The sequence below is a fragment of the Haliotis rufescens genome, unplaced genomic scaffold (assembly GCF_023055435.1).
Source record: "Haliotis rufescens isolate VD_foot unplaced genomic scaffold, xgHalRufe1.0.p SCAF_6, whole genome shotgun sequence".
NCBI classification, from domain to species: domain Eukaryota; kingdom Metazoa; phylum Mollusca; class Gastropoda; order Lepetellida; family Haliotidae; genus Haliotis; species Haliotis rufescens.
The window spans coordinates 11208535-11234956 of NW_025964334.1; the positions used below are offsets into that span (position 1 = coordinate 11208535).

The window sequence follows — 26422 nt, forward strand, 5'->3', positions numbered from 1 at the left end:
TCCTCCAATAATTAAACTGAAAGTTGTACATGTACACTACAGAATAATTATAAACTGAATGACAAATTGGCCTTCACATACCACTACATGGAGGGACATTGCAGTGTGTCTGACTGCTTTCAATCAGTGGACCTGTGCAGTTCTTGCCACCGGCTTCCGGAGCGGGGTTGTTACAATCCCTACGTCTGCTCTGATTTGTCATGGCATCTACTCCACATGTGAGAGGGCAGGGTACGATTGACCACGATGTCCAGTTTGACAGCCCTCCATCAACTGCAAAGTATCAACATGGTCAACACAGTGATATGCTAGCAATCCATATATTATCAAAAACAAATGTGACAATTGTGTAGCAAATGCTGATATTATGTTCATCCGACTATTTGCTGCGGATTGTGAAATAAGGGATGTTTCTGTTTTGCACGTAGAAAAAGAAACCAGTGTTGTTTATTCACTACCATTCGTTTTGGTGCTGCCCATGTCTCACCTGTACAGTGTGCGTCAATTATAGCAAAGTGATGATCTATCTGATGCCTTTAGAAATTGATCCATAATGTTATCAGGATATTCCATGTATTTCAACATGTAGCTAATGAAAACAGTTGGCGATTGATTTACAGCATAAAATGGACATGGTTTTTAATATCTTATTTTGGGAACATGTCTCATACGAGCAAGTGCATTGGAGGCGGATTTGATATTCCACTCGTATCACTTTGTTAACTTGGAGACACACTATTAATGCAAACAACTTTTACATACAAACTCGCTCTGTCAGAGCTGCTTAAGTCAAAGAGGTGAGGCTTTTCCATACTGTGATGGTGGACATAGAGCACTCAGAATATACAGGAAAGGAGTTACTTCTCTGGGTAGGGTTGCTACATTTTATATACTGCAGTACAAGAAAGTGGTACATTTATACATAGCTACACATTTACCTGGGCATTTAGGCAGGCCACAGTTTCCAATTTGGGTTTCTGTTAGTGCGGCTGTACAGCTGATATTATTGGCTGGCGTAACACAACTTCTGCTTCTTTCCACGCTTCCCTTTTGGCCTTCACCACAGGTGGTTGTGCATACTGCAGCACTCCACTGGCTCCACTCGCCAACGCCGTCGTCGCCTAGTGGTTGGAATAAACAAATCGTGTCATTGTTTCGTGCATTGCCTCTATATTTCTCTTGACAATATTTCTATCATTTCTATACCGATGAATGAACATTAGAAAGTCAGTACCAAAGGCTTAATCTGACAAACATAACATATATGATCAATAAAAGGAATGTGAATTTCTTCTTAAGGTTTGTCATACTCTTGCTTTCTTTGGTTTAAATACTCCTGGTATCTTTACAACAGTCGCTCTACACGTCCAGAAGTTATGCGTATTTTAACTGCTGCTAGTTGTAACAGACACATATCCAACACCCATATGAGAGTGCATACGATTGGGTGTGATCATACAACTCTTAAGATGTCATCTGATCTTTGTGGTTCGACATATGACCAGAAAGGCAAAGTTTCGTCCTCCAATAATTAAACTGAAAGTTGTACATGTACACTACAGAATAATTATAAACTGAATGACAAATTGGCCTTCACATACCACTACATGGAGGGACATTGCAGTGTGTCTGACTGCTTTCAATCAGTGGACCTGTGCAGTTCTTGCCACCGGCTTCCGGAGCGGGGTTGTTACAATCCCTACGTCTGCTCTGATTTGTCATGGCATCTACTCCACATGTGAGAGGGCAGGGTACGATTGACCACGATGTCCAGTTTGACAGCCCTCCATCAACTGCAAAGTATCAACATGGTCAACACAGTGATATGCTAGCAATCCATATGTTATCAAAAACAAATGTGACAATTGTGTAGCAAATGCTGATATTATGTTCATCCGACAATTTGCTGCGGATTGTGAAATAAGGGATGTTTCTGTTTTGCACGTAGAAAAAGAAACCAGTGTTGTTTATTCACTACCATTCGTTTTGGTGCTGCCCATGTCTCACCTGTACAGTGTGCGTCAATTATAGCAAAGTGATGATCTATCTGATGCCTTTAGAAATTGATCCATAATGTTATCAGGATATTCCATGTATTTCAACATGTAGCTAATGAAAACAGTTGGCGATTGATTTACAGCATAAAATGGACATGGTTTTTAATATCTTATTTTGGGAACATGTCTCATACGAGCAAGTGCATTGGAGGCGGATTTGATATTCCACTCGTATCACTTTGTTAACTTGGAGACACACTATTAATGCAAACAACTTTTACATACAAACTCGCTCTGTCAGAGCTGCTTAAGTCAAAGAGGTGAGGCTTTTCCATACTGTGTTGGTGGACATAGAGCACTCAGAATATACAGGAAAGGAGTTACTTCTCTGGGTAGGGTTGCTACATTTTATATACTGCAGTACAAGAAAGTGGTACATTTATACATAGCTACACATTTACCTGGGCATTTAGGCAGGCCACAGTTTCCAATTTGGGTTTCTGTTAGTGCGGCTGTACAGCTGATATTATTGGCTGGCGTAACACAACTTCTGCTTCTTTCCACGCTTCCCTTTTGGCCTTCACCACAGGTGGTTGTGCATACTGCAGCACTCCACTGGCTCCACTCGCCAACGCCGTCGTCGCCTAGTGGTTGGAATAAACAAATCGTGTCATTGTTTCGTGCATTGCCTCTATATTTCTCTTGACAATATTTCTATCATTTCTATACCGATGAATGAACATTAGAAAGTCAGTACAAAAGGCTTAATCTGACAAACATAACATATATGATCAATATAAGGAATGTGAATTTCTTCTTAAGGTTTGTCATACTCTTGCTTTCTTTGGTTTAAATACTCCTGGTATCTTTACAACAGTCGCTCTACACGTCCAGAAGTTATGCGTATTTTAACTGTTGCTAGTTGTAACAGACACATATCCAACACCCATATGAGAGTGCATACGATTGGGTGTGATCATACAACTCTTTAGATGTCATCTGATCTTTGTGGTTCGACATATGACCAGAAAGGCAAAGTTTCGTCTTCCAATAATTAAACTGAAAGTTGTACATGTACACTACAGAAGTATAAACTGAATGACAAATTGGCCTTCACATACCACTACATGGAGGGACATTGCAGTGTGTCTGACTGCTTTCCATCAGTGGACCTGTGCAGTTCTTGCCACCGGCTTCCGGAGCGGGGTTGTTACAATCCCTACGTCTGCTCTGATTTGTCATGGCATCTACTCCACATGTGAGAGGGCAGGGTACGATTGACCACGATGTCCAGTTTGACAGCCCTCCATCAACTGCAAAGTATCAACATGGTCAACACACTGATATGCTAGCAATCCATATATTATCAAAAACAAATGTGACAATTGTGTAGCAAATGCTGATATTATGTTCATCCGACAATTTGCTGCGGATTGTGAAATAAGGGATGTTTCTGTTTTGCACGTAGAAAAAGAAACCAGTGTTGTTTATTCACTACCATTCGTTTTGGTGCTGCCCATGTCTCACCTGTACAGTGTGCGTCAATTATAGCAAAGTGATGATCTATCTGATGCCTTTAGAAATTGATCCATAATGTTATCAGGATATTCCATGTATTTCAACATGTAGCTAATGAAAACAGTTGGCGATTGATTTACAGCATAAAATGGACATGGTTTTTAATATCTTATTTTGGGAACATGTCTCATACGAGCAAGTGGATTGGAGGCGGATTTGATATTCCACTCGTATCACTTTGTTAACTTGGAGACACACTATTAATGCAAACAACCTTTACATACAAACTCGCTCTGTCAGAGCTGCTTAAGTCAAAGAGGTGAGGCTTTTCCATACTGTGATGGTGGACATAGAGCACTCAGAATATACAGGAAAGGAGTTACTTCTCTGGGTAGGGTTGCTACATTTTATATACTGCAGTACAAGAAAGTGGTACATTTATACATAGCTACACATTTACCTGGGCATTTAGGCAGGCCACAGTTTCCAATTTGGGTTTCTGTTAGTGCGGCTGTACAGCTGATATTATTGGCTGGCGTAACACAACTTCTGCTTCTTTCCACGCTTCCCTTTTGGCCTTCACCACAGGTGGTTGTGCATACTGCAGCACTCCACTGGCTCCACTCGCCAACGCCGTCGTCGCCTAGTGGTTGGAATAAACAAATCGTGTCATTGTTTCGTGCATTGCCTCTATATTTCTCTTGACAATATTTCTATCATTTCTATACCGATGAATGAACATTAGAAAGTCAGTACAAAAGGCTTAATCTGACAAACATAACATATATGATCAATAAAAGGAATGTGAATTTCTTCTTAAGGTTTGTCATACTCTTGCTTTCTTTGGTTTAAATACTCCTGGTATCTTTACAACAGTCGCTCTACACGTCCAGAAGTTATGCGTATTTTAACTGTTGCTAGTTGTAACAGACACATATCCAACACCCATATGAGAGTGCATACGATTGGGTGTGATCATACAACTCTTTAGATGTCATCTGATCTTTGTGGTTCGACATATGACCAGAAAGGCAAAGTTTCGTCTTCCAATAATTAAACTGAAAGTTGTACATATACACTACAGAAGTATAAACTGAATGACAAATTGGCCTTCACATACCACTACATGGAGGGACATTGCAGTGTGTCTGACTGCTTTCCATCAGTGGACCTGTGCAGTTCTTGCCACCGGCTTCCGGAGCGGGGTTGTTACAATCCCTACGTCTGCTCTGATTTGTCATGGCATCTACTCCACATGTGAGAGGGCAGGGTACGATTGACCACGATGTCCAGTTTGACAGCCCTCCATCAACTGCAAAGTATCAACATGGTCAACACACTGATATGCTAGCAATCCATATATTATCAAAAACAAATGTGACAATTGTGTAGCAAATGCTGATATTATGTTCATCCGACAATTTGCTGCGGATTGTGAAATAAGGGATGTTTCTGTTTTGCACGTAGAAAAAGAAACCAGTGTTGTTTATTCACTACCATTCGTTTTGGTGCTGCCCATGTCTCACCTGTACAGTGTGCGTCAATTATAGCAAAGTGATGATCTATCTGATGCCTTTAGAAATTGATCCATAATGTTATCAGGATATTCCATGTATTTCAACATGTAGCTAATGAAAACAGTTGGCGATTGATTTACAGCATAAAATGGACATGGTTTTTAATATCTTATTTTGGGAACATGTCTCATACGAGCAAGTGGATTGGAGGCGGATTTGATATTCCACTCGTATCACTTTGTTAACTTGGAGACACACTATTAATGCAAACAACCTTTACATACAAACTCGCTCTGTCAGAGCTGCTTAAGTCAAAGAGGTGAGGCTTTTCCATACTGTGATGGTGGACATAGAGCACTCAGAATATACAGGAAAGGAGTTACTTCTCTGGGTAGGGTTGCTACATTTTATATACTGCAGTACAAGAAAGTGGTACATTTATACATAGCTACACATTTACCTGGGCATTTAGGCAGGCCACAGTTTCCAATTTGGGTTTCTGTTAGTGCGGCTGTACAGCTGATATTATTGGCTGGCGTAACACAACTTCTGCTTCTTTCCACGCTTCCCTTTTGGCCTTCACCACAGGTGGTTGTGCATACTGCAGCACTCCACTGGCTCCACTCGCCAACGCCGTCGTCGCCTAGTGGTTGGAATAAACAAATCGTGTCATTGTTTCGTGCATTGCCTCTATATTTCTCTTGACAATATTTCTATCATTTCTATACCGATGAATGAACATTAGAAAGTCAGTACAAAAGGCTTAATCTGACAAACATAACATATATGATCAATAAAAGGAATGTGAATTTCTTCTTAAGGTTTGTCATACTCTTGCTTTCTTTGGTTTAAATACTCCTGGTATCTTTACAACAGTCGCTCTACACGTCCAGAAGTTATGCGTATTTTAACTGTTGCTAGTTGTAACAGACACATATCCAACACCCATATGAGAGTGCATACGATTGGGTGTGATCATACAACTCTTTAGATGTCATCTGATCTTTGTGGTTCGACATATGACCAGAAAGGCAAAGTTTCGTCTTCCAATAATTAAACTGAAAGTTGTACATGTACACTACAGAAGTATAAACTGAATGACAAATTGGCCTTCACATACCACTACATGGAGGGACATTGCAGTGTGTCTGACTGCTTTCCATCAGTGGACCTGTGCAGTTCTTGCCACCGGCTTCCGGAGCGGGGTTGTTACAATCCCTACGTCTGCTCTGATTTGTCATGGCATCTACTCCACATGTGAGAGGGCAGGGTACGATTGACCACGATGTCCAGTTTGACAGCCCTCCATCAACTGCAAAGTATCAACATGGTCAACACACTGATATGCTAGCAATCCATATATTATCAAAAACAAATGTGACAATTGTGTAGCAAATGCTGATATTATGTTCATCCGACAATTTGCTGCGGATTGTGAAATAAGGGATGTTTCTGTTTTGCACGTAGAAAAAGAAACCAGTGTTGTTTATTCACTACCATTCGTTTTGGTGCTGCCCATGTCTCACCTGTACAGTGTGCGTCAATTATAGCAAAGTGATGATCTATCTGATGCCTTTAGAAATTGATCCATAATGTTATCAGGATATTCCATGTATTTCAACATGTAGCTAATGAAAACAGTTGGCGATTGATTTACAGCATAAAATGGACATGGTTTTTAATATCTTATTTTGGGAACATGTCTCATACGAGCAAGTGGATTGGAGGCGGATTTGATATTCCACTCGTATCACTTTGTTAACTTGGAGACACACTATTAATGCAAACAACTTTTACATACAAACTCGCTCTGTCAGAGCTGCTTAAGTCAAAGAGGTGAGGCTTTTCCATACTGTGATGGTGGACATAGAGCACTCAGAATATACAGGAAAGGAGTTACTTCTCTGGGTAGGGTTGCTACATTTTATATACTGCAGTACAAGAAAGTGGTACATTTATACATAGCTACACATTTACCTGGGCATTTAGGCAGGCCACAGTTTCCAATTTGGGTTTCTGTTAGTGCGGCTGTACAGCTGATATTATTGGCTGGCGTAACACAACTTCTGCTTCTTTCCACGCTTCCCTTTTGGCCTTCACCACAGGTGGTTGTGCATACTGCAGCACTCCACTGGCTCCACTCGCCAACGCCGTCGTCGCCTAGTGGTTGGAATAAACAAATCGTGTCATTGTTTCGTGCATTGCCTCTATATTTCTCTTGACAATATTTCTATCATTTCTATATCGATGAATGAACATTAGAAAGTCAGTACAAAAGGCTTAATCTGACAAACATAACATATATGATCAATATAAGGAATGTGAATTTCTTCTTAAGGTTTGTCATACTCTTGCTTTCTTTGGTTTAAATACTCCTGGTATCTTTACAACAGTCGCTCTACACGTCCAGAAGTTATGCGTATTTTAACTGTTGCTAGTTGTAACAGACACATATCCAATACCCATATGAGAGTGCAGACGATTGGGTGTGACCATACAACTCTTAAGATGTCATCTGATCTTTGTGGTTCGACATATGACCAGAAAGGCAAAGTTTCGTCCTCCAATAATTAAACTGAAAGTTGTACATGTACACTACAGAAGTATAAACTGAATGACAAATTGGCCTTCACATACCACTACATGGAGGGACATTGCAGTGTGTCTGACTGCTTTCCATCAGTGGACCTGTGCAGTTCTTGCCACCGGCTTCCGGAGCGGGGTTGTTACAATCCCTACGTCTGCTCTGATTTGTCATGGCATCTACTCCACATGTGAGAGGGCAGGGTACGATTGACCACGATGTCCAGTTTGACAGCCCTCCATCAACTGCAAAGTATCAACATGATCAACACAGTGATATGCTAGCAATCCATATATTAACAAAAACAAATGTGACAATTGTGTAGCAAATGCTGATATTATGTTCATCCGACTATTTGCTGCGGATTGTGAAATAAGGGATGTTTCTGTTTTGCACGTAGAAAAAGAAACCAGTGTTGTTTATTCACTACCATTCGTTTTGGTGCTGCCCATGTCTCACCTGTACAGTGTGCGTCAATTATAGCAAAGTGATGATCTATCTGATGCCTTTAGAAATTGATCCATAATGTTATCAGGATATTCCATGTATTTCAACATGTAGCTAATGAAAACAGTTGGCGATTGATTTACAGCATAAAATGGACATGGTTTTTAATATCTTATTTTGGGAACATGTCTCATACGAGCAAGTGCATTGGAGGCGGATTTGATATTCCACTCGTATCACTTTGTTAACTTGGAGACACACTATTAATGCAAACAACTTTTACATACAAACTCGCTCTGTCAGAGCTGCTTAAGTCAAAGAGGTGAGGCTTTTCCATACTGTGATGGTGGACATAGAGCACTCAGAATATACAGGAAAGGAGTTACTTCTCTGGGTAGGGTTGCTACATTTTATATACTGCAGTACAAGAAAGTGGTACATTTATACATAGCTACACATTTACCTGGGCATTTAGGCAGGCCACAGTTTCCAATTTGGGTTTCTGTTAGTGCGGCTGTACAGCTGATATTATTGGCTGGCGTAACACAACTTCTGCTTCTTTCCACGCTTCCCTTTTGGCCTTCACCACAGGTGGTTGTGCATACTGCAGCACTCCACTGGCTCCACTCGCCAACGCCGTCGTCGCCTAGTGGTTGGAATAAACAAATCGTGTCATTGTTTCGTGCATTGCCTCTATATTTCTCTTGACAATATTTCTATCATTTCTATATCGATGAATGAACATTAGAAAGTCAGTACAAAAGGCTTAATCTGACAAACATAACATATATGATCAATATAAGGAATGTGAATTTCTTCTTAAGGTTTGTCATACTCTTGCTTTCTTTGGTTTAAATACTCCTGGTATCTTTACAACAGTCGCTCTACACGTCCAGAAGTTATGCGTATTTTAACTGCTGCTAGTTGTAACAGACACATATCCAACACCCATATGAGAGTGCATACGATTGGGTGTGATCATACAACTCTTTAGATGTCATCTGATCTTTGTGGTTCGACATATGACCAGAAAGGCAAAGTTTCGTCTTCCAATAATTAAACTGAAAGTTGTACATGTACACTACAGAAGTATAAACTGAATGACAAATTGGCCTTCACATACCACTACATGGAGGGACATTGCAGTGTGTCTGACTGCTTTCCATCAGTGGACCTGTGCAGTTCTTGCCACCGGCTTCCGGAGCGGGGTTGTTACAATCCCTACGTCTGCTCTGATTTGTCATGGCATCTACTCCACATGTGAGAGGGCAGGGTACGATTGACCACGATGTCCAGTTTGACAGCCCTCCATCAACTGCAAAGTATCAACATGGTCAACACACTGATATGCTAGCAATCCATATATTATCAAAAACAAATGTGACAATTGTGTAGCAAATGCTGATATTATGTTCATCCGACAATTTGCTGCGGATTGTGAAATAAGGGATGTTTCTGTTTTGCACGTAGAAAAAGAAACCAGTGTTGTTTATTCACTACCATTCGTTTTGGTGCTGCCCATGTCTCACCTGTACAGTGTGCGTCAATTATAGCAAAGTGATGATCTATCTGATGCCTTTAGAAATTGATCCATAATGTTATCAGGATATTCCATGTATTTCAACATGTAGCTAATGAAAACAGTTGGCGATTGATTTACAGCATAAAATGGACATGGTTTTTAATATCTTATTTTGGGAACATGTCTCATACGAGCAAGTGGATTGGAGGCGGATTTGATATTCCACTCGTATCACTTTGTTAACTTGGAGACACACTATTAATGCAAACAACTTTTACATACAAACTCGCTCTGTCAGAGCTGCTTAAGTCAAAGAGGTGAGGCTTTTCCATACTGTGATGGTGGACATAGAGCACTCAGAATATACAGGAAAGGAGTTACTTCTCTGGGTAGGGTTGCTACATTTTATATACTGCAGTACAAGAAAGTGGTACATTTATACATAGCTACACATTTACCTGGGCATTTAGGCAGGCCACAGTTTCCAATTTGGGTTTCTGTTAGTGCGGCTGTACAGCTGATATTATTGGCTGGCGTAACACAACTTCTGCTTCTTTCCACGCTTCCCTTTTGGCCTTCACCACAGGTGGTTGTGCATACTGCAGCACTCCACTGGCTCCACTCGCCAACGCCGTCGTCGCCTAGTGGTTGGAATAAACAAATCGTGTCATTGTTTCGTGCATTGCCTCTATATTTCTCTTGACAATATTTCTATCATTTCTATATCGATGAATGAACATTAGAAAGTCAGTACAAAAGGCTTAATCTGACAAACATAACATATATGATCAATATAAGGAATGTGAATTTCTTCTTAAGGTTTGTCATACTCTTGCTTTCTTTGGTTTAAATACTCCTGGTATCTTTACAACAGTCGCTCTACACGTCCAGAAGTTATGCGTATTTTAACTGTTGCTAGTTGTAACAGACACATATCCAATACCCATATGAGAGTGCAGACGATTGGGTGTGACCATACAACTCTTAAGATGTCATCTGATCTTTGTGGTTCGACATATGACCAGAAAGGCAAAGTTTCGTCCTCCAATAATTAAACTGAAAGTTGTACATGTACACTACAGAAGTATAAACTGAATGACAAATTGGCCTTCACATACCACTACATGGAGGGACATTGCAGTGTGTCTGACTGCTTTCCATCAGTGGACCTGTGCAGTTCTTGCCACCGGCTTCCGGAGCGGGGTTGTTACAATCCCTACGTCTGCTCTGATTTGTCATGGCATCTACTCCACATGTGAGAGGGCAGGGTACGATTGACCACGATGTCCAGTTTGACAGCCCTCCATCAACTGCAAAGTATCAACATGATCAACACAGTGATATGCTAGCAATCCATATATTAACAAAAACAAATGTGACAATTGTGTAGCAAATGCTGATATTATGTTCATCCGACTATTTGCTGCGGATTGTGAAATAAGGGATGTTTCTGTTTTGCACGTAGAAAAAGAAACCAGTGTTGTTTATTCACTACCATTCGTTTTGGTGCTGCCCATGTCTCACCTGTACAGTGTGCGTCAATTATAGCAAAGTGATGATCTATCTGATGCCTTTAGAAATTGATCCATAATGTTATCAGGATATTCCATGTATTTCAACATGTAGCTAATGAAAACAGTTGGCGATTGATTTACAGCATAAAATGGACATGGTTTTTAATATCTTATTTTGGGAACATGTCTCATACGAGCAAGTGCATTGGAGGCGGATTTGATATTCCACTCGTATCACTTTGTTAACTTGGAGACACACTATTAATGCAAACAACTTTTACATACAAACTCGCTCTGTCAGAGCTGCTTAAGTCAAAGAGGTGAGGCTTTTCCATACTGTGATGGTGGACATAGAGCACTCAGAATATACAGGAAAGGAGTTACTTCTCTGGGTAGGGTTGCTACATTTTATATACTGCAGTACAAGAAAGTGGTACATTTATACATAGCTACACATTTACCTGGGCATTTAGGCAGGCCACAGTTTCCAATTTGGGTTTCTGTTAGTGCGGCTGTACAGCTGATATTATTGGCTGGCGTAACACAACTTCTGCTTCTTTCCACGCTTCCCTTTTGGCCTTCACCACAGGTGGTTGTGCATACTGCAGCACTCCACTGGCTCCACTCGCCAACGCCGTCGTCGCCTAGTGGTTGGAATAAACAAATCGTGTCATTGTTTCGTGCATTGCCTCTATATTTCTCTTGACAATATTTCTATCATTTCTATACCGATGAATGAACATTAGAAAGTCAGTACAAAAGGCTTAATCTGACAAACATAACATATATGATCAATAAAAGGAATGTGAATTTCTTCTTAAGGTTTGTCATACTCTTGCTTTCTTTGGTTTAAATACTCCTGGTATTTTTACAACAGTCGCTCTACACGTCCAGAAGTTATGCGTATTTTAACTGCTGCTAGTTGTAACAGACACATATCCAACACCCATATGAGAGTGCATACGATTGGGTGTGATCATACAACTCTTAAGATGTCATCTGATCTTTGTGGTTCGACATATGACCAGAAAGGCAAAGTTTCGTCTTCCAATAATTAAACTGAAAGTTGTACATGTACACTACAGAATAATTATAAACTGAATGACAAATTGGCCTTCACATACCACTACATGGAGGGACATTGCAGTGTGTCTGACTGCTTTCAATCAGTGGACCTGTGCAGTTCTTGCCACCGGCTTCCGGAGCGGGGTTGTTACAATCCCTACGTCTGCTCTGATTTGTCATGGCATCTACTCCACATGTGAGAGGGCAGGGTACGATTGACCACGATGTCCAGTTTGACAGCCCTCCATCAACTGCAAAGTATCAACATGGTCAACACAGTGATATGCTAGCAATCCATATATTATCAAAAACAAATGTGACAATTGTGTAGCAAATGCTGATATTATGTTCATCCGACAATTTGCTGCGGATTGTGAAATAAGGGATGTTTCTGTTTTCCACGTTGAAAAAGAAACCAGTGTTGTTTATTCACTACCATTCGTTTTGGTGCTGCCCATGTCTCACCTGTACAGTGTGCGTCAATTATAGCAAAGTGATGATCTATCTGATGCCTTTAGAAATTGATCCATAATGTTATCAGGATATTCCATGTATTTCAACATGTAGCTAATGAAAACAGTTGGCGATTGATTTACAGCATAAAATGGACATGGTTTTTAATATCTTATTTTGGGAACATGTCTCATACGAGCAAGTGCATTGGAGGCGGATTTGATATTCCACTCGTATCACTTTGTTAACTTGGAGACACACTATTAATGCAAACAACCTTTACATACAAACTCGCTCTGTCAGAGCTGCTTAAGTCAAAGAGGTGAGGCTTTTCCATACTGTGATGGTGGACATAGAGCACTCAGAATATACAGGAAAGGAGTTACTTCTCTGGGTAGGGTTGCTACATTTTATATACTGCAGTACAAGAAAGTGGTACATTTATACATAGCTACACATTTACCTGGGCATTTAGGCAGGCCACAGTTTCCAATTTGGGTTTCTGTTAGTGCGGCTGTACAGCTGATATTATTGGCTGGCGTAACACAACTTCTGCTTCTTTCCACGCTTCCCTTTTGGCCTTCACCACAGGTGGTTGTGCATACTGCAGCACTCCACTGGCTCCACTCGCCAACGCCGTCGTCGCCTAGTGGTTGGAATAAACAAATCGTGTCATTGTTTCGTGCATTGCCTCTATATTTCTCTTGACAATATTTCTATCATTTCTATATCGATGAATGAACATTAGAAAGTCAGTACAAAAGGCTTAATCTGACAAACATAACATATATGATCAATAAAAGGAATGTGAATTTCTTCTTAAGGTTTGTCATACTCTTGCTTTCTTTGGTTTAAATACTCCTGGTATCTTTACAACAGTCGCTCTACACGTCCAGAAGTTATGCGTATTTTAACTGCTGCTAGTTGTAACAGACACATATCCAACACCCATATGAGAGTGCATACGATTGAGTGTGATCATACAACTCTTAAGATGTCATCTGATCTTTGTGGTTCGACATATGACCAGAAAGGCAAAGTTTCGTCTTCCAATAATTAAACTGAAAGTTGTACATGTACACTACAGAAGTATAAACTGAATGACAAATTGGCCTTCACATACCACTACATGGAGGGACATTGCAGTGTGTCTGACTGCTTTCAATCAGTGGACCTGTGCAGTTCTTGCCACCGGCTTCCGGAGCGGGGTTGTTACAATCCCTACGTCTGCTCTGATTTGTCATGGCATCTACTCCACATGTGAGAGGGCAGGGTACGATTGACCACGATGTCCAGTTTGACAGCCCTCCATCAACTGCAAAGTATCAACATGATCAACACAGTGATATGCTAGCAATCCATATATTTAACAAAAACAAATGTGACAATTGTGTAGCAAATGCTGATATTATGTTCATCCGACTATTTGCTGCGGATTGTGAAATAAGGGATGTTTCTGTTTTGCACGTAGAAAAAGAAACCAGTGTTGTTTATTCACTACCATTCGTTTTGGTGCTGCCCATGTCTCACCTGTACAGTGTGCGTCAATTATAGCAAAGTGATGATCTATCTGATGCCTTTAGAAATTGATCCATAATGTTATCAGGATATTCCATGTATTTCAACATGTAGCTAATGAAAACAGTTGGCGATTGATTTACAGCATAAAATGGACATGGTTTTTAATATCTTATTTTGGGAACATGTCTCATACGAGCAAGTGCATTGGAGGCGGATTTGATATTCCACTCGTATCACTTTGTTAACTTGGAGACACACTATTAATGCAAACAACTTTTACATACAAACTCGCTCTGTCAGAGCTGCTTAAGTCAAAGAGGTGAGGCTTTTCCATACTGTGATGGTGGACATAGAGCACTCAGAATATACAGGAAAGGAGTTACTTCTCTGGGTAGGGTTGCTACATTTTATATACTGCAGTACAAGAAAGTGGTACATTTATACATAGCTACACATTTACCTGGGCATTTAGGCAGGCCGCAGTTTCCAATTTGGGTTTCTGTTAGTGCGGCTGTACAGCTGATATTATTGGCTGGCGTAACACAACTTCTGCTTCTTTCCACGCTTCCCTTTTGGCCTTCACCACAGGTGGTTGTGCATACTGCAGCACTCCACTGGCTCCACTCGCCAACGCCGTCGTCGCCTAGTGGTTGGAATAAACAAATCGTGTCATTGTTTCGTGCATTGCCTCTATATTTCTCTTGACAATATTTCTATCATTTCTATACCGATGAATGAACATTAGAAAGTCAGTACAAAAGGCTTAATCTGACAAACATAACATATATGATCAATAAAAGGAATGTGAATTTCTTCTTAAGGTTTGTCATACTCTTGCTTTCTTTGGTTTAAATACTCCTGGTATCTTTACAACAGTCGCTCTACACGTCCAGAAGTTATGCGTATTTTAACTGCTGCTAGTTGTAACAGACACATATCCAACACCCATATGAGAGTGCATACGATTGGGTGTGATCATACAACTCTTAAGATGTCATCTGATCTTTGTGGTTCGACATATGACCAGAAAGGCAAAGTTTCGTCTTCCAATAATTAAACTGAAAGTTGTACATGTACACTACAGAATAATTATAAACTGAATGACAAATTGGCCTTCACATACCACTACATGGAGGGACATTGCAGTGTGTCTGACTGCTTTCAATCAGTGGACCTGTGCAGTTCTTGCCACCGGCTTCCGGAGCGGGGTTGTTACAATCCCTACGTCTGCTCTGATTTGTCATGGCATCTACTCCACATGTGAGAGGGCAGGGTACGATTGACCACGATGTCCAGTTTGACAGCCCTCCATCAACTGCAAAGTATCAACATGGTCAACACAGTGATATGCTAGCAATCCATATATTATCAAAAAAAAATTTGACAATTGTGTAGCAAATGCTGATATTATGTTCATCCGACAATTTGCTGCGGATTGTGAAATAAGGGATGTTTCTGTTTTGCACGTAGAAAAAGAAACCAGTGTTGTTTATTCACTACCATTCGTTTTGGTGCTGCCCATGTCTCACCTGTACAGTGTGCGTCAATTATAGCAAAGTGATGATCTATCTGATGCCTTTAGAAATTGATCCATAATGTTATCAGGATATTCCATGTATTTCAACATGTAGCTAATGAAAACAGTTGGCGATTGATTTACAGCATAAAATGGACATGGTTTTTAATATCTTATTTTGGGAACATGTCTCATACGAGCAAGTGCATTGGAGGCGGATTTGATATTCCACTCGTATCACTTTGTTAACTTGGAGACACACTATTAATGCAAACAACCTTTACATACAAACTCGCTCTGTCAGAGATGCTTAAGTCAAAGAGGTGAGGCTTTTCCATACTGTGATGGTGGACATAGAGCACTCAGAATATACAGGAAAGGAGTTACTTCTCTGGGTAGGGTTGCTACATTTTATATACTGCAGTACAAGAAAGTGGTACATTTATACATAGCTACACATTTACCTGGGCATTTAGGCAGGCCACAGTTTCCAATTTGGGTTTCTGTTAGTGCGGCTGTACAGCTGATATTATTGGCTGGCGTAACACAACTTCTGCTTCTTTCCACGCTTCCCTTTTGGCCTTCACCACAGGTGGTTGTGCATACTGCAGCACTCCACTGGCTCCACTCGCCAACGCCGTCGTCGCCTAGTGGTTGGAATAAACAAATCGTGTCATTGTTTCGTGCATTGCCTCTATATTTCTCTTGACAATATTTCTATCATTTCTATACCGATGAATGAACATTAGAAAGTCAGTACAAAAGGCTTAATCTGACAAACATAACATATATGATCAATAAAAGGAATGTGAATTTCTTCTTAAGGTTTGTCATACTCTTGCTTTCTTTGGTTTAAATACTCCTGGTATCTTTACAACAGTCGCTCTACACGTCCAGTAGTTATGCGTATTTTAACTGCTGCTAGTTGTAACAGACACATATCCAACACCCATATGAGAGTGCATACGATTGGGTGTGATCATACAAGTCTTAAGATGTCATCTGATCTTTGTGGTTCGACATATGACCAGAAAGGCAAAGTTTCGTCCTCCAATAATTAAACTGAAAGTTGTACATGTACACTACAGAAGTATAAACTGAATGACAAATTGGCCTTCACATACCACTACATGGAGGGACATTGCAGTGTGTCTGACTGCTTTCAATCAGTGGACCTGTGCAGTTCTTGGCACCGGCTTCCGGAGCGGGGTTGTTACAATCCCTACGTCTGCTCTGATTTGTCATGGCATCTACTCCACATGTGAGAGGGCAGGGTACGATTGACCACGATGTCCAGTTTGACAGCCCTCCATCAACTGCAAAGTATCAACATGATCAACACAGTGATATGCTAGCAATCCATATATTAACAAAAACAAATGTGACAATTGTGTAGCAAATGCTGATATTATGTTCATCCGACTATTTGCTGCGGATTGTGAAATAAGGGATGTTTCTGTTTTGCACGTAGAAAAAGAAACCAGTGTTGTTTATTCACTACCATTCGTTTTGGTGCTGCCCATGTCTCACCTGTACAGTGTGCGTCAAATATAGCAAAGTGATGATCTATCTGATGCCTTTAGAAATTAATCCATAATGTTATCAGGATATTCCATGTATTTCAAAATGTAGTTAATGAAAACAGTTATCGATTGATTTACAGCATAAAATGGACATGGTTTTTAATATCTTATTTTGGGAACATGTGTCATACGAGCAAGTGCATTGGAGGCGGATTTGATATTCCACGCGTATTACTTTGTAAACTAGGAGACACACTATTAATGCAAACAACCTTTACATACAAACTCGCTCTGTCAAAGCTGCTTCAGTCAAAGAGGTAAGGCTTTTCCATACTGTGATGGTGGACATAGAGCACTCAGAATATACAGGAAAGGAGTTACTTCTCTGGGTAGGGTTGCTACATTCTATATACTGCAGTACAAGAAAGTGGTACATTTATACATAGCTACACATTTACCTGGGCATTTAGGCAGGCCGCAGTTTCCCATTTGGGTTTCTGTTAGTGCGGCTGTACAGCTGATATTATTGGCTGGCGTAACACAACTTCTGCTTCTTTCCACGCTTCCCTTTTGGCCTTCACCACAGGTGGTTGTGCATACTGCAGCACTCCACTGGCTCCACTCGCCAACGCCGTCGTCGCCTAGTGGTTGGAATAAACAAATCGTGTCATTGTTTCGTGCATTGCCTCTATATTTCTCTTGACAATATTTCTATCATTTCTATACCGATGAATGAACATTAGAAAGTCAGTACAAAAGGCTTAATCTGACAAACATAACATATATGATCAATATAAGGAATGTGAATTTCTTCTTAAGGTTTGTCATACTCTTGCTTTCTTTAGTTTAAATACTCCTGGTATCTTTACGACAGTCGCTCTACACGTCCAGAAGTTATGCGTATTTTAACTGCTGCTAGTTGTAACAGACACATATCCAACACCCATATGAGAGTGCATACGATTGAGTGTGATCATACAACTCTTAAGATGTCATCTGATCTTTGTGGTTCGACATATGACCAGAAAGGCAAAGTTTCGTCCTCCAATAATTAAACTGAAAGTTGTACATGTACACTACAGAAGTATAAACTGAATGACAAATTTGCCTTCACATACCACTACATGGAGGGACATTGCAGTGTGTCTGACTGCTTTCCATCAGTGGACCTGTGCAGTTCTTGCCACCGGCTTCCGGAGCGGGGTTGTTACAATCCCTACGTCTGCTCTGATTTGTCATGGCATCTACTCCACATGTGAGAGGGCAGGGTACGATTGACCACGATGTCCAGTTTGACAGCCCTCCATCAACTGCAAAGTATCAACATGGTCAACACAGTGATATGCTAGCAATCCATATATTATCAAAAACAAATGTGACAATTATGTAGCAAATGCTGATATTATGTTCATCCGACTATTTGCTGCGGATTGTGAAATAAGGGATGTTTCTGTTTTGCACGTAGAAAAAGAAACCAGTGTTGTTTATTCACTACCATTCGTTTTGGTGCTGCCCATGTCTCACCTTTACAGTGTGCAACAAATATAGCAAAGTGATGATCTATCTGATGCCTTTAGAAATTAATCCATAATGTTATCAGGATATTCCATGTATTTCAAAATGTAGTTAATGAAAACAGTTGGCGATTGATTTACAGCATAAAATGGACATGGTTTTTAATATCTTATTTTGGGAACATGTGTCATACGAGCAAGTGCATTGGAGGCGGATTTGATATTCCACTCGTATCACTTTGTTAACTTGGAGACACACTATTAATGCAAACAACCTTTACATACAAACTCGCTCTGTCAGAGATGCTTAAGTCAAAGAGGTGAGGCTTTTCCATACTGTGATGGTGGACATAGAGCACTCAGAATATACAGGAAAGGAGTTACTTCTCTGGGTAGGGTTGCTACATTTTATATACTGCAGTACAAGAAAGTGGTACATTTATACATAGCTACACATTTACCTGGGCATTTAGGCAGGCCACAGTTTCCAATTTGGGTTTCTGTTAGTGCGGCTGTACAGCTGATATTATTGGCTGGCGTAACACAACTTCTGCTTCTTTCCACGCTTCCCTTTTGGCCTTCACCACAGGTGGTTGTGCATACTGCAGCACTCCACTGGCTCCACTCGCCAACGCCGTCGTCGCCTAGTGGTTGGAATAAACAAATCGTGTCATTGTTTCGTGCATTGCCTCTATATTTCTCTTGACAATATTTCTATCATTTCTATACCGATGAATGAACATTAGAAAGTCAGTACAAAAGGCTTAATCTGACAAACATAACATATATGATCAATAAAAGGAATGTGAATTTCTTCTTAAGGTTTGTCATACTCTTGCTTTCTTTGGTTTAAATACTCCTGGTATCTTTACAACAGTCGCTCTACACGTCCAGTAGTTATGCGTATTTTAACTGCTGCTAGTTGTAACAGACACATATCCAACACCCATATGAGAGTGCATACGATTGGGTGTGATCATACAAGTCTTAAGATGTCATCTGATCTTTGTGGTTCGACATATGACCAGAAAGGCAAAGTTTCGTCCTCCAATAATTAAACTGAAAGTTGTACATGTACACTACAGAAGTATAAACTGAATGACAAATTGGCCTTCACATACCACTACATGGAGGGACATTGCAGTGTGTCTGACTGCTTTCAATCAGTGGACCTGTGCAGTTCTTGGCACCGGCTTCCGGAGCGGGGTTGTTACAATCCCTACGTCTGCTCTGATTTGTCATGGCATCTACTCCACATGTGAGAGGGCAGGGTACGATTGACCACGATGTCCAGTTTGACAGCCCTCCATCAACTGCAAAGTATCAACATGATCAACACAGTGATATGCTAGCAATCCATATATTAACAAAAACAAATGTGACAATTGTGTAGCAAATGCTGATATTATGTTCATCCGACTATTTGCTGCGGATTGTGAAATAAGGGATGTTTCTGTTTTGCACGTAGAAAAAGAAACCAGTGTTGTTTATTCACTACCATTCGTTTTGGTGCTGCCCATGTCTCACCTGTACAGTGTGCGTCAAATATAGCAAAGTGATGATCTATCTGATGCCTTTAGAAATTAATCCATAATGTTATCAGGATATTCCATGTATTTCAAAATGTAGTTAATGAAAACAGTTATCGATTGATTTACAGCATAAAATGGACATGGTTTTTAATATCTTATTTTGGGAACATGTGTCATACGAGCAAGTGCATTGGAGGCGGATTTGATATTCCACGCGTATTACTTTGTAAACTAGGAGACACACTATTAATGCAAACAACCTTTACATACAAACTCGCTCTGTCAAAGCTGCTTCAGTCAAAGAGGTAAGGCTTTTCCATACTGTGATGGTGGACATAGAGCACTCAGAATATACAGGAAAGGAGTTACTTCTCTGGGTAGGGTTGCTACATTCTATATACTGCAGTACAAGAAAGTGGTACATTTATACATAGCTACACATTTACCTGGGCATTTAGGCAGGCCGCAGTTTCCCATTTGGGTTTCTGTTAGTGCGGCTGTACAGCTGATATTATTGGCTGGCGTAACACAACTTCTGCTTCTTTCCACGCTTCCCTTTTGGCCTTCACCACAGGTGGTTGTGCATACTGCAGCACTCCACTGGCTCCACTCGCCAACGCCGTCGTCGCCTAGTGGTTGGAATAAACAAATCGTGTCACTGTTTCGTGCATTGCCTCTATATTTCTCTTGACAATATTTCTATCATTTCTATACCGATGAATGAACATTAGAAAGTCAGTACAAAAGGCTTAATCTGACAAACATAACATATATGATCAATATAAGGATTCTGAATTTCTTCTTAAGGTTTGTCATACTCTTGCTTTCTTTAGTTTAAATACCCCTGGTATCTTTACAACAGTCGCTCTACACGTCCAGAAGTTATGCGTATTTTAACTGCTGCTAGTTGTAACAGACACATTTGCAACAGCCATATGAGAGTGCATACGATTGGGTGTGATCATACAACTCTTAAGATGTCATCTGATCTTTGTGGTTCGACATATGACCAGAAAGGCAAAGTTTCGTCCTCCAATAATTAAACTGAAAGTTGTACATGTACACTACAGAAGTATAAACTGAATGACAAATTGGCCTTCACATACCACTACATGGAGGGACATTGCAGTGTGTCTGACTGCTTTCCATCAGTGGACCTGTGCAGTTCTTGCCACCGGCTTCCGGAGCGGGGTTGTTACAATCCCTACGTCTGCTCTGATTTGTCATGGCATCTACTCCACATGTGAGAGGGCAGGGTACGATTGACCACGATGTCCAGTTTGACAGCCCTCCATCAACTGCAAAGTATCAACATGGTCAACACAGTGATATGCTAGCAATCCATATATTATCAAAAACAAATGTGACAATTGTGTAGCAAATGCTGATATTATGTTCATCCGACTTTTTGCTGCGGATTGTGAAATAAGGGATGTTTCTGTTTTGCACGTAGAAAAAGAAACCAGTCTTGTTTATTCACTACCATTCGTTTTGGTGCTGCCCATGTCTCACCTTTACAGTGTGCAACAAATATAGCAAAGTGATGATCTATCTGATGCCTTTAGAAATTAATCCATAATGTTATCAGGATATTCCATGTATTTCAAAATGTAGTTAATGAAAACAGTTGGCGATTGATTTACAGCATAAAATGGACATGGTTTTTAATATCTTATTTTGGGAACATGTGTCATACGAGCAAGTGCATTGGAGGCGGATTTGATATTCCACTCGTATTACTTTGTTAACTTGGAGACACACTATTAATGCAAACAACCTTAACATACAAACTTGCTCTGTCAGAGCTGCTTCAGTCAAAGAGGTGAGGCTTTTCCATACTGTGATGGTGGACATAGAGCACTCAGAATATACAGGAAAGGAGTTACTTCTCTGGGTAGGGTTGCTACATTCTATATACTGCAGTACAAGAAAGTGGTACATTTATACATAGCTACACATTTACCTGGGCATTTAGGCAGGCCGCAGTTTCCCATTTGGGTTTCTGTTAGTGCGGCTGTACAGCTGATATTATTGGCTGGCGTAACACAACTTCTGCTTCTTTCCACGCTTCCCTTTTGGCCTTCACCACAGGTGGTTGTGCATACTGTAGCACTCCACTGGCTCCACTCGCCAACGCCGTCGTCGCCTAGTGGTTGGAATAAACAAATCGTGTCATTGTTTCGTGCATTGCCTCTATATTTCTCTTGACAATATTTCTATCATATCTATATCGATGAATGAACATTAGAAAGTCAGTACAAAAGGCTTAATCTGACAAACATAACATATATGATCAATATAAGGAATGTGAATTTCTTCTTAAGGTTTGTCATACTCTTGCTTTCTTTAGTTTAAATACTCCTGGTATCTTTACGACAGTCTCTCTACACGTCCAGAAGTTATGCGTATTTTAACTGCTGCTAGTTGTAACAGACACATATCCAACACCCATATGAGAGTGCATAAGATTGGGTGTGATCATACAAGTCTTAAGATGTCATCTGATCTTTGTGGTTCGACATATGACCAGAAAGGCAAAGTTTCGTCCTCCAATAATTAAACTGAAATTTGTACATGTACACTACAGAAGTATAAACTGAATGACAAATTGGCCTTCACATACCACTACATGGAGGGACATTGCAGTGTGTCTGACTGCTTTCCATCAGTGGACCTGTGCAGTTCTTGCCACCAGCTTCCGGAACGGGGTTGTTACAATCCCTACGTCTGCTCTGATTTGTCATGGCATCTACTCCACATGTGAGAGGGCAGGGTACGATTGACCACGATGTCCAGTTTGACAGCCCTCCATCAACTGCAAAGTATCAACATGGTCAACACAGTGATATGCTAGCAATCCATATATTATCAAAAACAAATGTGACAATTGTGTAGCAAATGCTGATATTATGTTCATCCGACTATTTGCTGCGGATTGTGAAATAAGGGATGTTTCTGTTTTGCACGTAGAAAAAGAAACCAGTGTTGTTTATTCACTACCATTCGTTTTGGTGCTGACCATGTCTCACCTGTACAGTGTGCGTCAAATATAGCAAAGTGATGATCTATCTGATGCCTTTAGAAATTAATCCATAATGTTATCAGGATATTCCATGTATTTCAAAATGTAGTTAATGAAAACAGTTGGCGATTGATTTACAGCATAAAATGGACATGGTTTTTAATATCTTATTTTGGGAACATGTGTCATACGAGCAAGTGCATTGGAGGCGGATTTGATATTCCACTCGTATTACTTTGTTAACTTGGAGACACACTATTAATGCAAACAACCTTTACATACAAACTCGCTCTGTCAGAGCTGCTTCAGTCAAAGAGGTGAGGCTTTTCCATACTGTGATGGTGGACATAGAGCACTCAGAATATACAGGAAAGGAGTTACTTCTCTGGGTAGGGTTGCTACATTCTATATACTGCAGTACAAGAAAGTGGTACATTTATACATAGCTACACATTTACCTGGGCATTTAGGCAGGCCGCAGTTTCCAATTTGGGTTTCTGTTAGTGCGGCTGTACAGCTGATATTATTGGCTGGCGTAACACAACTTCTGCTTCTTTCCACGCTTCCCTTTTGGCCTTCACCACAGGTGGTTGTGCATACTGTAGCACTCCACTGGCTCCACTCGCCAACGCCGTCGTCGCCTAGTGGTTGGAATAAACAAATCGTGTCATTGTTTCGTGCGTTTCCTCTATATTTCTCTTGACAATATTTCTATCATATCTATATCGATGAATGAACATTAGAAAGTCAGTACAAAAGGCTTAATCTGACAAACATAACATATATGATCAATATAAGGAATGTGAATTTCTTCTTAAGGTTTGTCATACTCTTGCTTTCTTTAGTTTAAATACTCCTGGTATCTTTACGACAGTCTCTCTACACGTCCAGAAGTTATGCGTATTTTAACTGCTGCTAGTTGTAACAGACACATATCCAACACCCATATGAGAGTGCATAAGATTGGGTGTGATCATACAACTCTTAAGATGTCATCTGATCTTTGTGGTTCGACATATGACAAGAAAGGCAAAGTTTCGTCCTCCAATAATTAAACTGAAAGTTGTACATGCACACTACAGAAGTATAAACTGAATGACAAATTGGCCCTCACATACCACTACATGGAGGGACATTGCAGTGTGTCTGACTGCTTTCAATCAGTGGACCTGTGCAGTTCTTGCCACCGGCTTCTGGAGCGGGGTTGTTACAATCCCTACGTCTGCTCTGATTTGTCATGGCATCTACTCCACATGTGAGAGGGCAGGGTACGATTGACCACGATGTCCAGTTTGACAGCCCTCCATCAACTGCAAAGTATCAACATGGTCAACACAGTGATATGCTAGCAATCCATATATTATCAAAAACAAATGTGACAATTGTGTAGCAAATGCTGATATTATGTTCATCCGACTATTTGCTGCGGATTGTGAAATAAGGGATGTTTCTGTTTTGCACGTAGAAAAAGAAACCAGTGTTGTTTATTCACTACCATTCGTTTTGGTGCTGCCCATGTCTCACCTGTGCAGTGTGCGTCAAATATAGCAAAGTGATGATCTATCTGATGCCTTTAGAAATTAATCCATAATGTTATCAGGATATTCCATGTATTTCAAAATGTAGTTAATGAAAACAGTTGGCGATTGATTTACAGCATAAAATGGACATGGTTTTTAATATCTTATTTTGGGAACATGTGTCATACGAGCAAGTGCATTGGAGGCGGATTTGATATTCCACTCGTATTACTTTGTTAACTTGGAGACACTATTAATGCAAACAACCTTTACATACAAACTCGCTCTGTCAGAGCTGCTTCAGTCAAAGAGGTGAGGCTTTTCCATACTGTGATGGTGGACATAGAGCACTCAGAATATACAGGAAAGGAGTTACTTCTCTGGGTAGGGTTGCTACATTTTATATACTGCAGTACAAGAAAGTGGTACATTTATACATAGCTACACATTTACCTGGGCATTTAGGCAGGCCACAGTTTCCCATTTGGGTTTCTGTTAGTGCGGCTGTACAGCTGATATTATTGGCTGGCGTAACACAACTTCTGCTTCTTTCCACGCTTCCCTTTTGGCCTTCACCACAGGTGGTTGTGCATACTGCAGCACTCCACTGGCTCCACTCGCCAACGCCGTCGTCGCCTAGTGGTTGGAATAAACAAATCGTGTCATTGTTTCGTGAATTGCCTCTATATTTCTCTTGACAATATTTCTATCATTTCTATACCGATGAATGAACATTAGAAAGTCAGTACAAAAGGCTTAATCTGACAAACATAACATATATGATCAATATAAGGAATGTGAATTTCTTCTTAAGGTTTGTCATACTCTTGCTTTCTTTAGTTTAAATACTCCTGGTATCTTTACGACAGTCGCTCTACACGTCCAGAAGTCATGCGTATTTTAACTGCTGCTAGTTGTAACAGACACATATCCAACACCCATATGGGAGTGCATAAGATTGGGTGTGATCATACAACTCTTAAGATGTCATCTGATCTTTGTGGTTCGACATATGACCAGAAAGGCAAAGTTTCGTTTTCCAATAATTAAACTGAAAGTTGTACATGTACACTACAGAAGTATAAACTGAATGACAAATTGGCCCTCACATACCACTACATGGAGGGACATTGCAGTGTGTCTGACTGCTTTCAATCAGTGGACCTGTGCAGTTCTTGCCACCGGCTTCTGGAGCGGGGTTGTTACAATCCCTACGTCTGCTCTGATTTGTCATGGCATCTACTCCACATGTGAGAGGGCAGGGTACGATTGACCACGATGTCCAGTTTGACAGCCCTCCATCAACTGCAAAGTATCAACATGGTCAACACAGTGATATGCTAGCAATCCATATATTATCAAAAACAAATGTGACAATTGTGTAGCAAATGCTGATATTATGTTCATCCGACTATTTGCTGCGGATTGTGAAATAAGGGATGTTTCTGTTTTGCACGTAGAAAAAGAAACCAGTCTTGTTTATTCACTACCATTCGTTTTGGTGCTGCCCATGTCTCACCTGTACAGTGTGCGTCAAATATAGCAAAGTAATGATCTATCTGATGCCTTTAGAAATTAATCCATAATGTTATCAGGATATTCCATGTATTTCAAAATGTAGTTAATGAAAACAGTTGGCGATTGATTTACAGCATAA

At 40.4% G+C, this 26422-nt stretch overlaps 1 protein-coding gene across 1 annotated transcript in view; it reads right to left on the reverse strand.

The window, feature by feature from the left end:
* LOC124120098 overlaps nucleotides 1-26422 on the reverse strand; it is an 81371-nt gene that overhangs the window by 49912 nt on the left and 5037 nt on the right. The window contains exons 8-42 of the mRNA XM_048385956.1: nucleotides 25879-26070; nucleotides 25219-25401; nucleotides 24364-24555; nucleotides 23704-23886; nucleotides 22847-23038; nucleotides 22187-22369; nucleotides 21330-21521; nucleotides 20670-20852; nucleotides 19813-20004; nucleotides 19153-19335; nucleotides 18296-18487; nucleotides 17636-17818; nucleotides 16779-16970; nucleotides 16119-16301; nucleotides 15262-15453; nucleotides 14599-14781; nucleotides 13741-13932; nucleotides 13081-13263; nucleotides 12224-12415; nucleotides 11561-11743; nucleotides 10704-10895; nucleotides 10044-10226; nucleotides 9187-9378; nucleotides 8527-8709; nucleotides 7670-7861; nucleotides 7010-7192; nucleotides 6153-6344; nucleotides 5493-5675; nucleotides 4636-4827; nucleotides 3976-4158; nucleotides 3119-3310; nucleotides 2459-2641; nucleotides 1602-1793; nucleotides 939-1121; nucleotides 82-273 (exon numbers count right to left, since the gene is read on the reverse strand). Coding sequence (XP_048241913.1) covers nucleotides 82-273; nucleotides 939-1121; nucleotides 1602-1793; nucleotides 2459-2641; nucleotides 3119-3310; nucleotides 3976-4158; nucleotides 4636-4827; nucleotides 5493-5675; nucleotides 6153-6344; nucleotides 7010-7192; nucleotides 7670-7861; nucleotides 8527-8709; nucleotides 9187-9378; nucleotides 10044-10226; nucleotides 10704-10895; nucleotides 11561-11743; nucleotides 12224-12415; nucleotides 13081-13263; nucleotides 13741-13932; nucleotides 14599-14781; nucleotides 15262-15453; nucleotides 16119-16301; nucleotides 16779-16970; nucleotides 17636-17818; nucleotides 18296-18487; nucleotides 19153-19335; nucleotides 19813-20004; nucleotides 20670-20852; nucleotides 21330-21521; nucleotides 22187-22369; nucleotides 22847-23038; nucleotides 23704-23886; nucleotides 24364-24555; nucleotides 25219-25401; nucleotides 25879-26070 — 6567 coding nt within the window. The remainder of the gene's footprint in view (nucleotides 1-81; nucleotides 274-938; nucleotides 1122-1601; nucleotides 1794-2458; nucleotides 2642-3118; nucleotides 3311-3975; nucleotides 4159-4635; nucleotides 4828-5492; nucleotides 5676-6152; nucleotides 6345-7009; nucleotides 7193-7669; nucleotides 7862-8526; nucleotides 8710-9186; nucleotides 9379-10043; nucleotides 10227-10703; nucleotides 10896-11560; nucleotides 11744-12223; nucleotides 12416-13080; nucleotides 13264-13740; nucleotides 13933-14598; nucleotides 14782-15261; nucleotides 15454-16118; nucleotides 16302-16778; nucleotides 16971-17635; nucleotides 17819-18295; nucleotides 18488-19152; nucleotides 19336-19812; nucleotides 20005-20669; nucleotides 20853-21329; nucleotides 21522-22186; nucleotides 22370-22846; nucleotides 23039-23703; nucleotides 23887-24363; nucleotides 24556-25218; nucleotides 25402-25878; nucleotides 26071-26422) is intronic.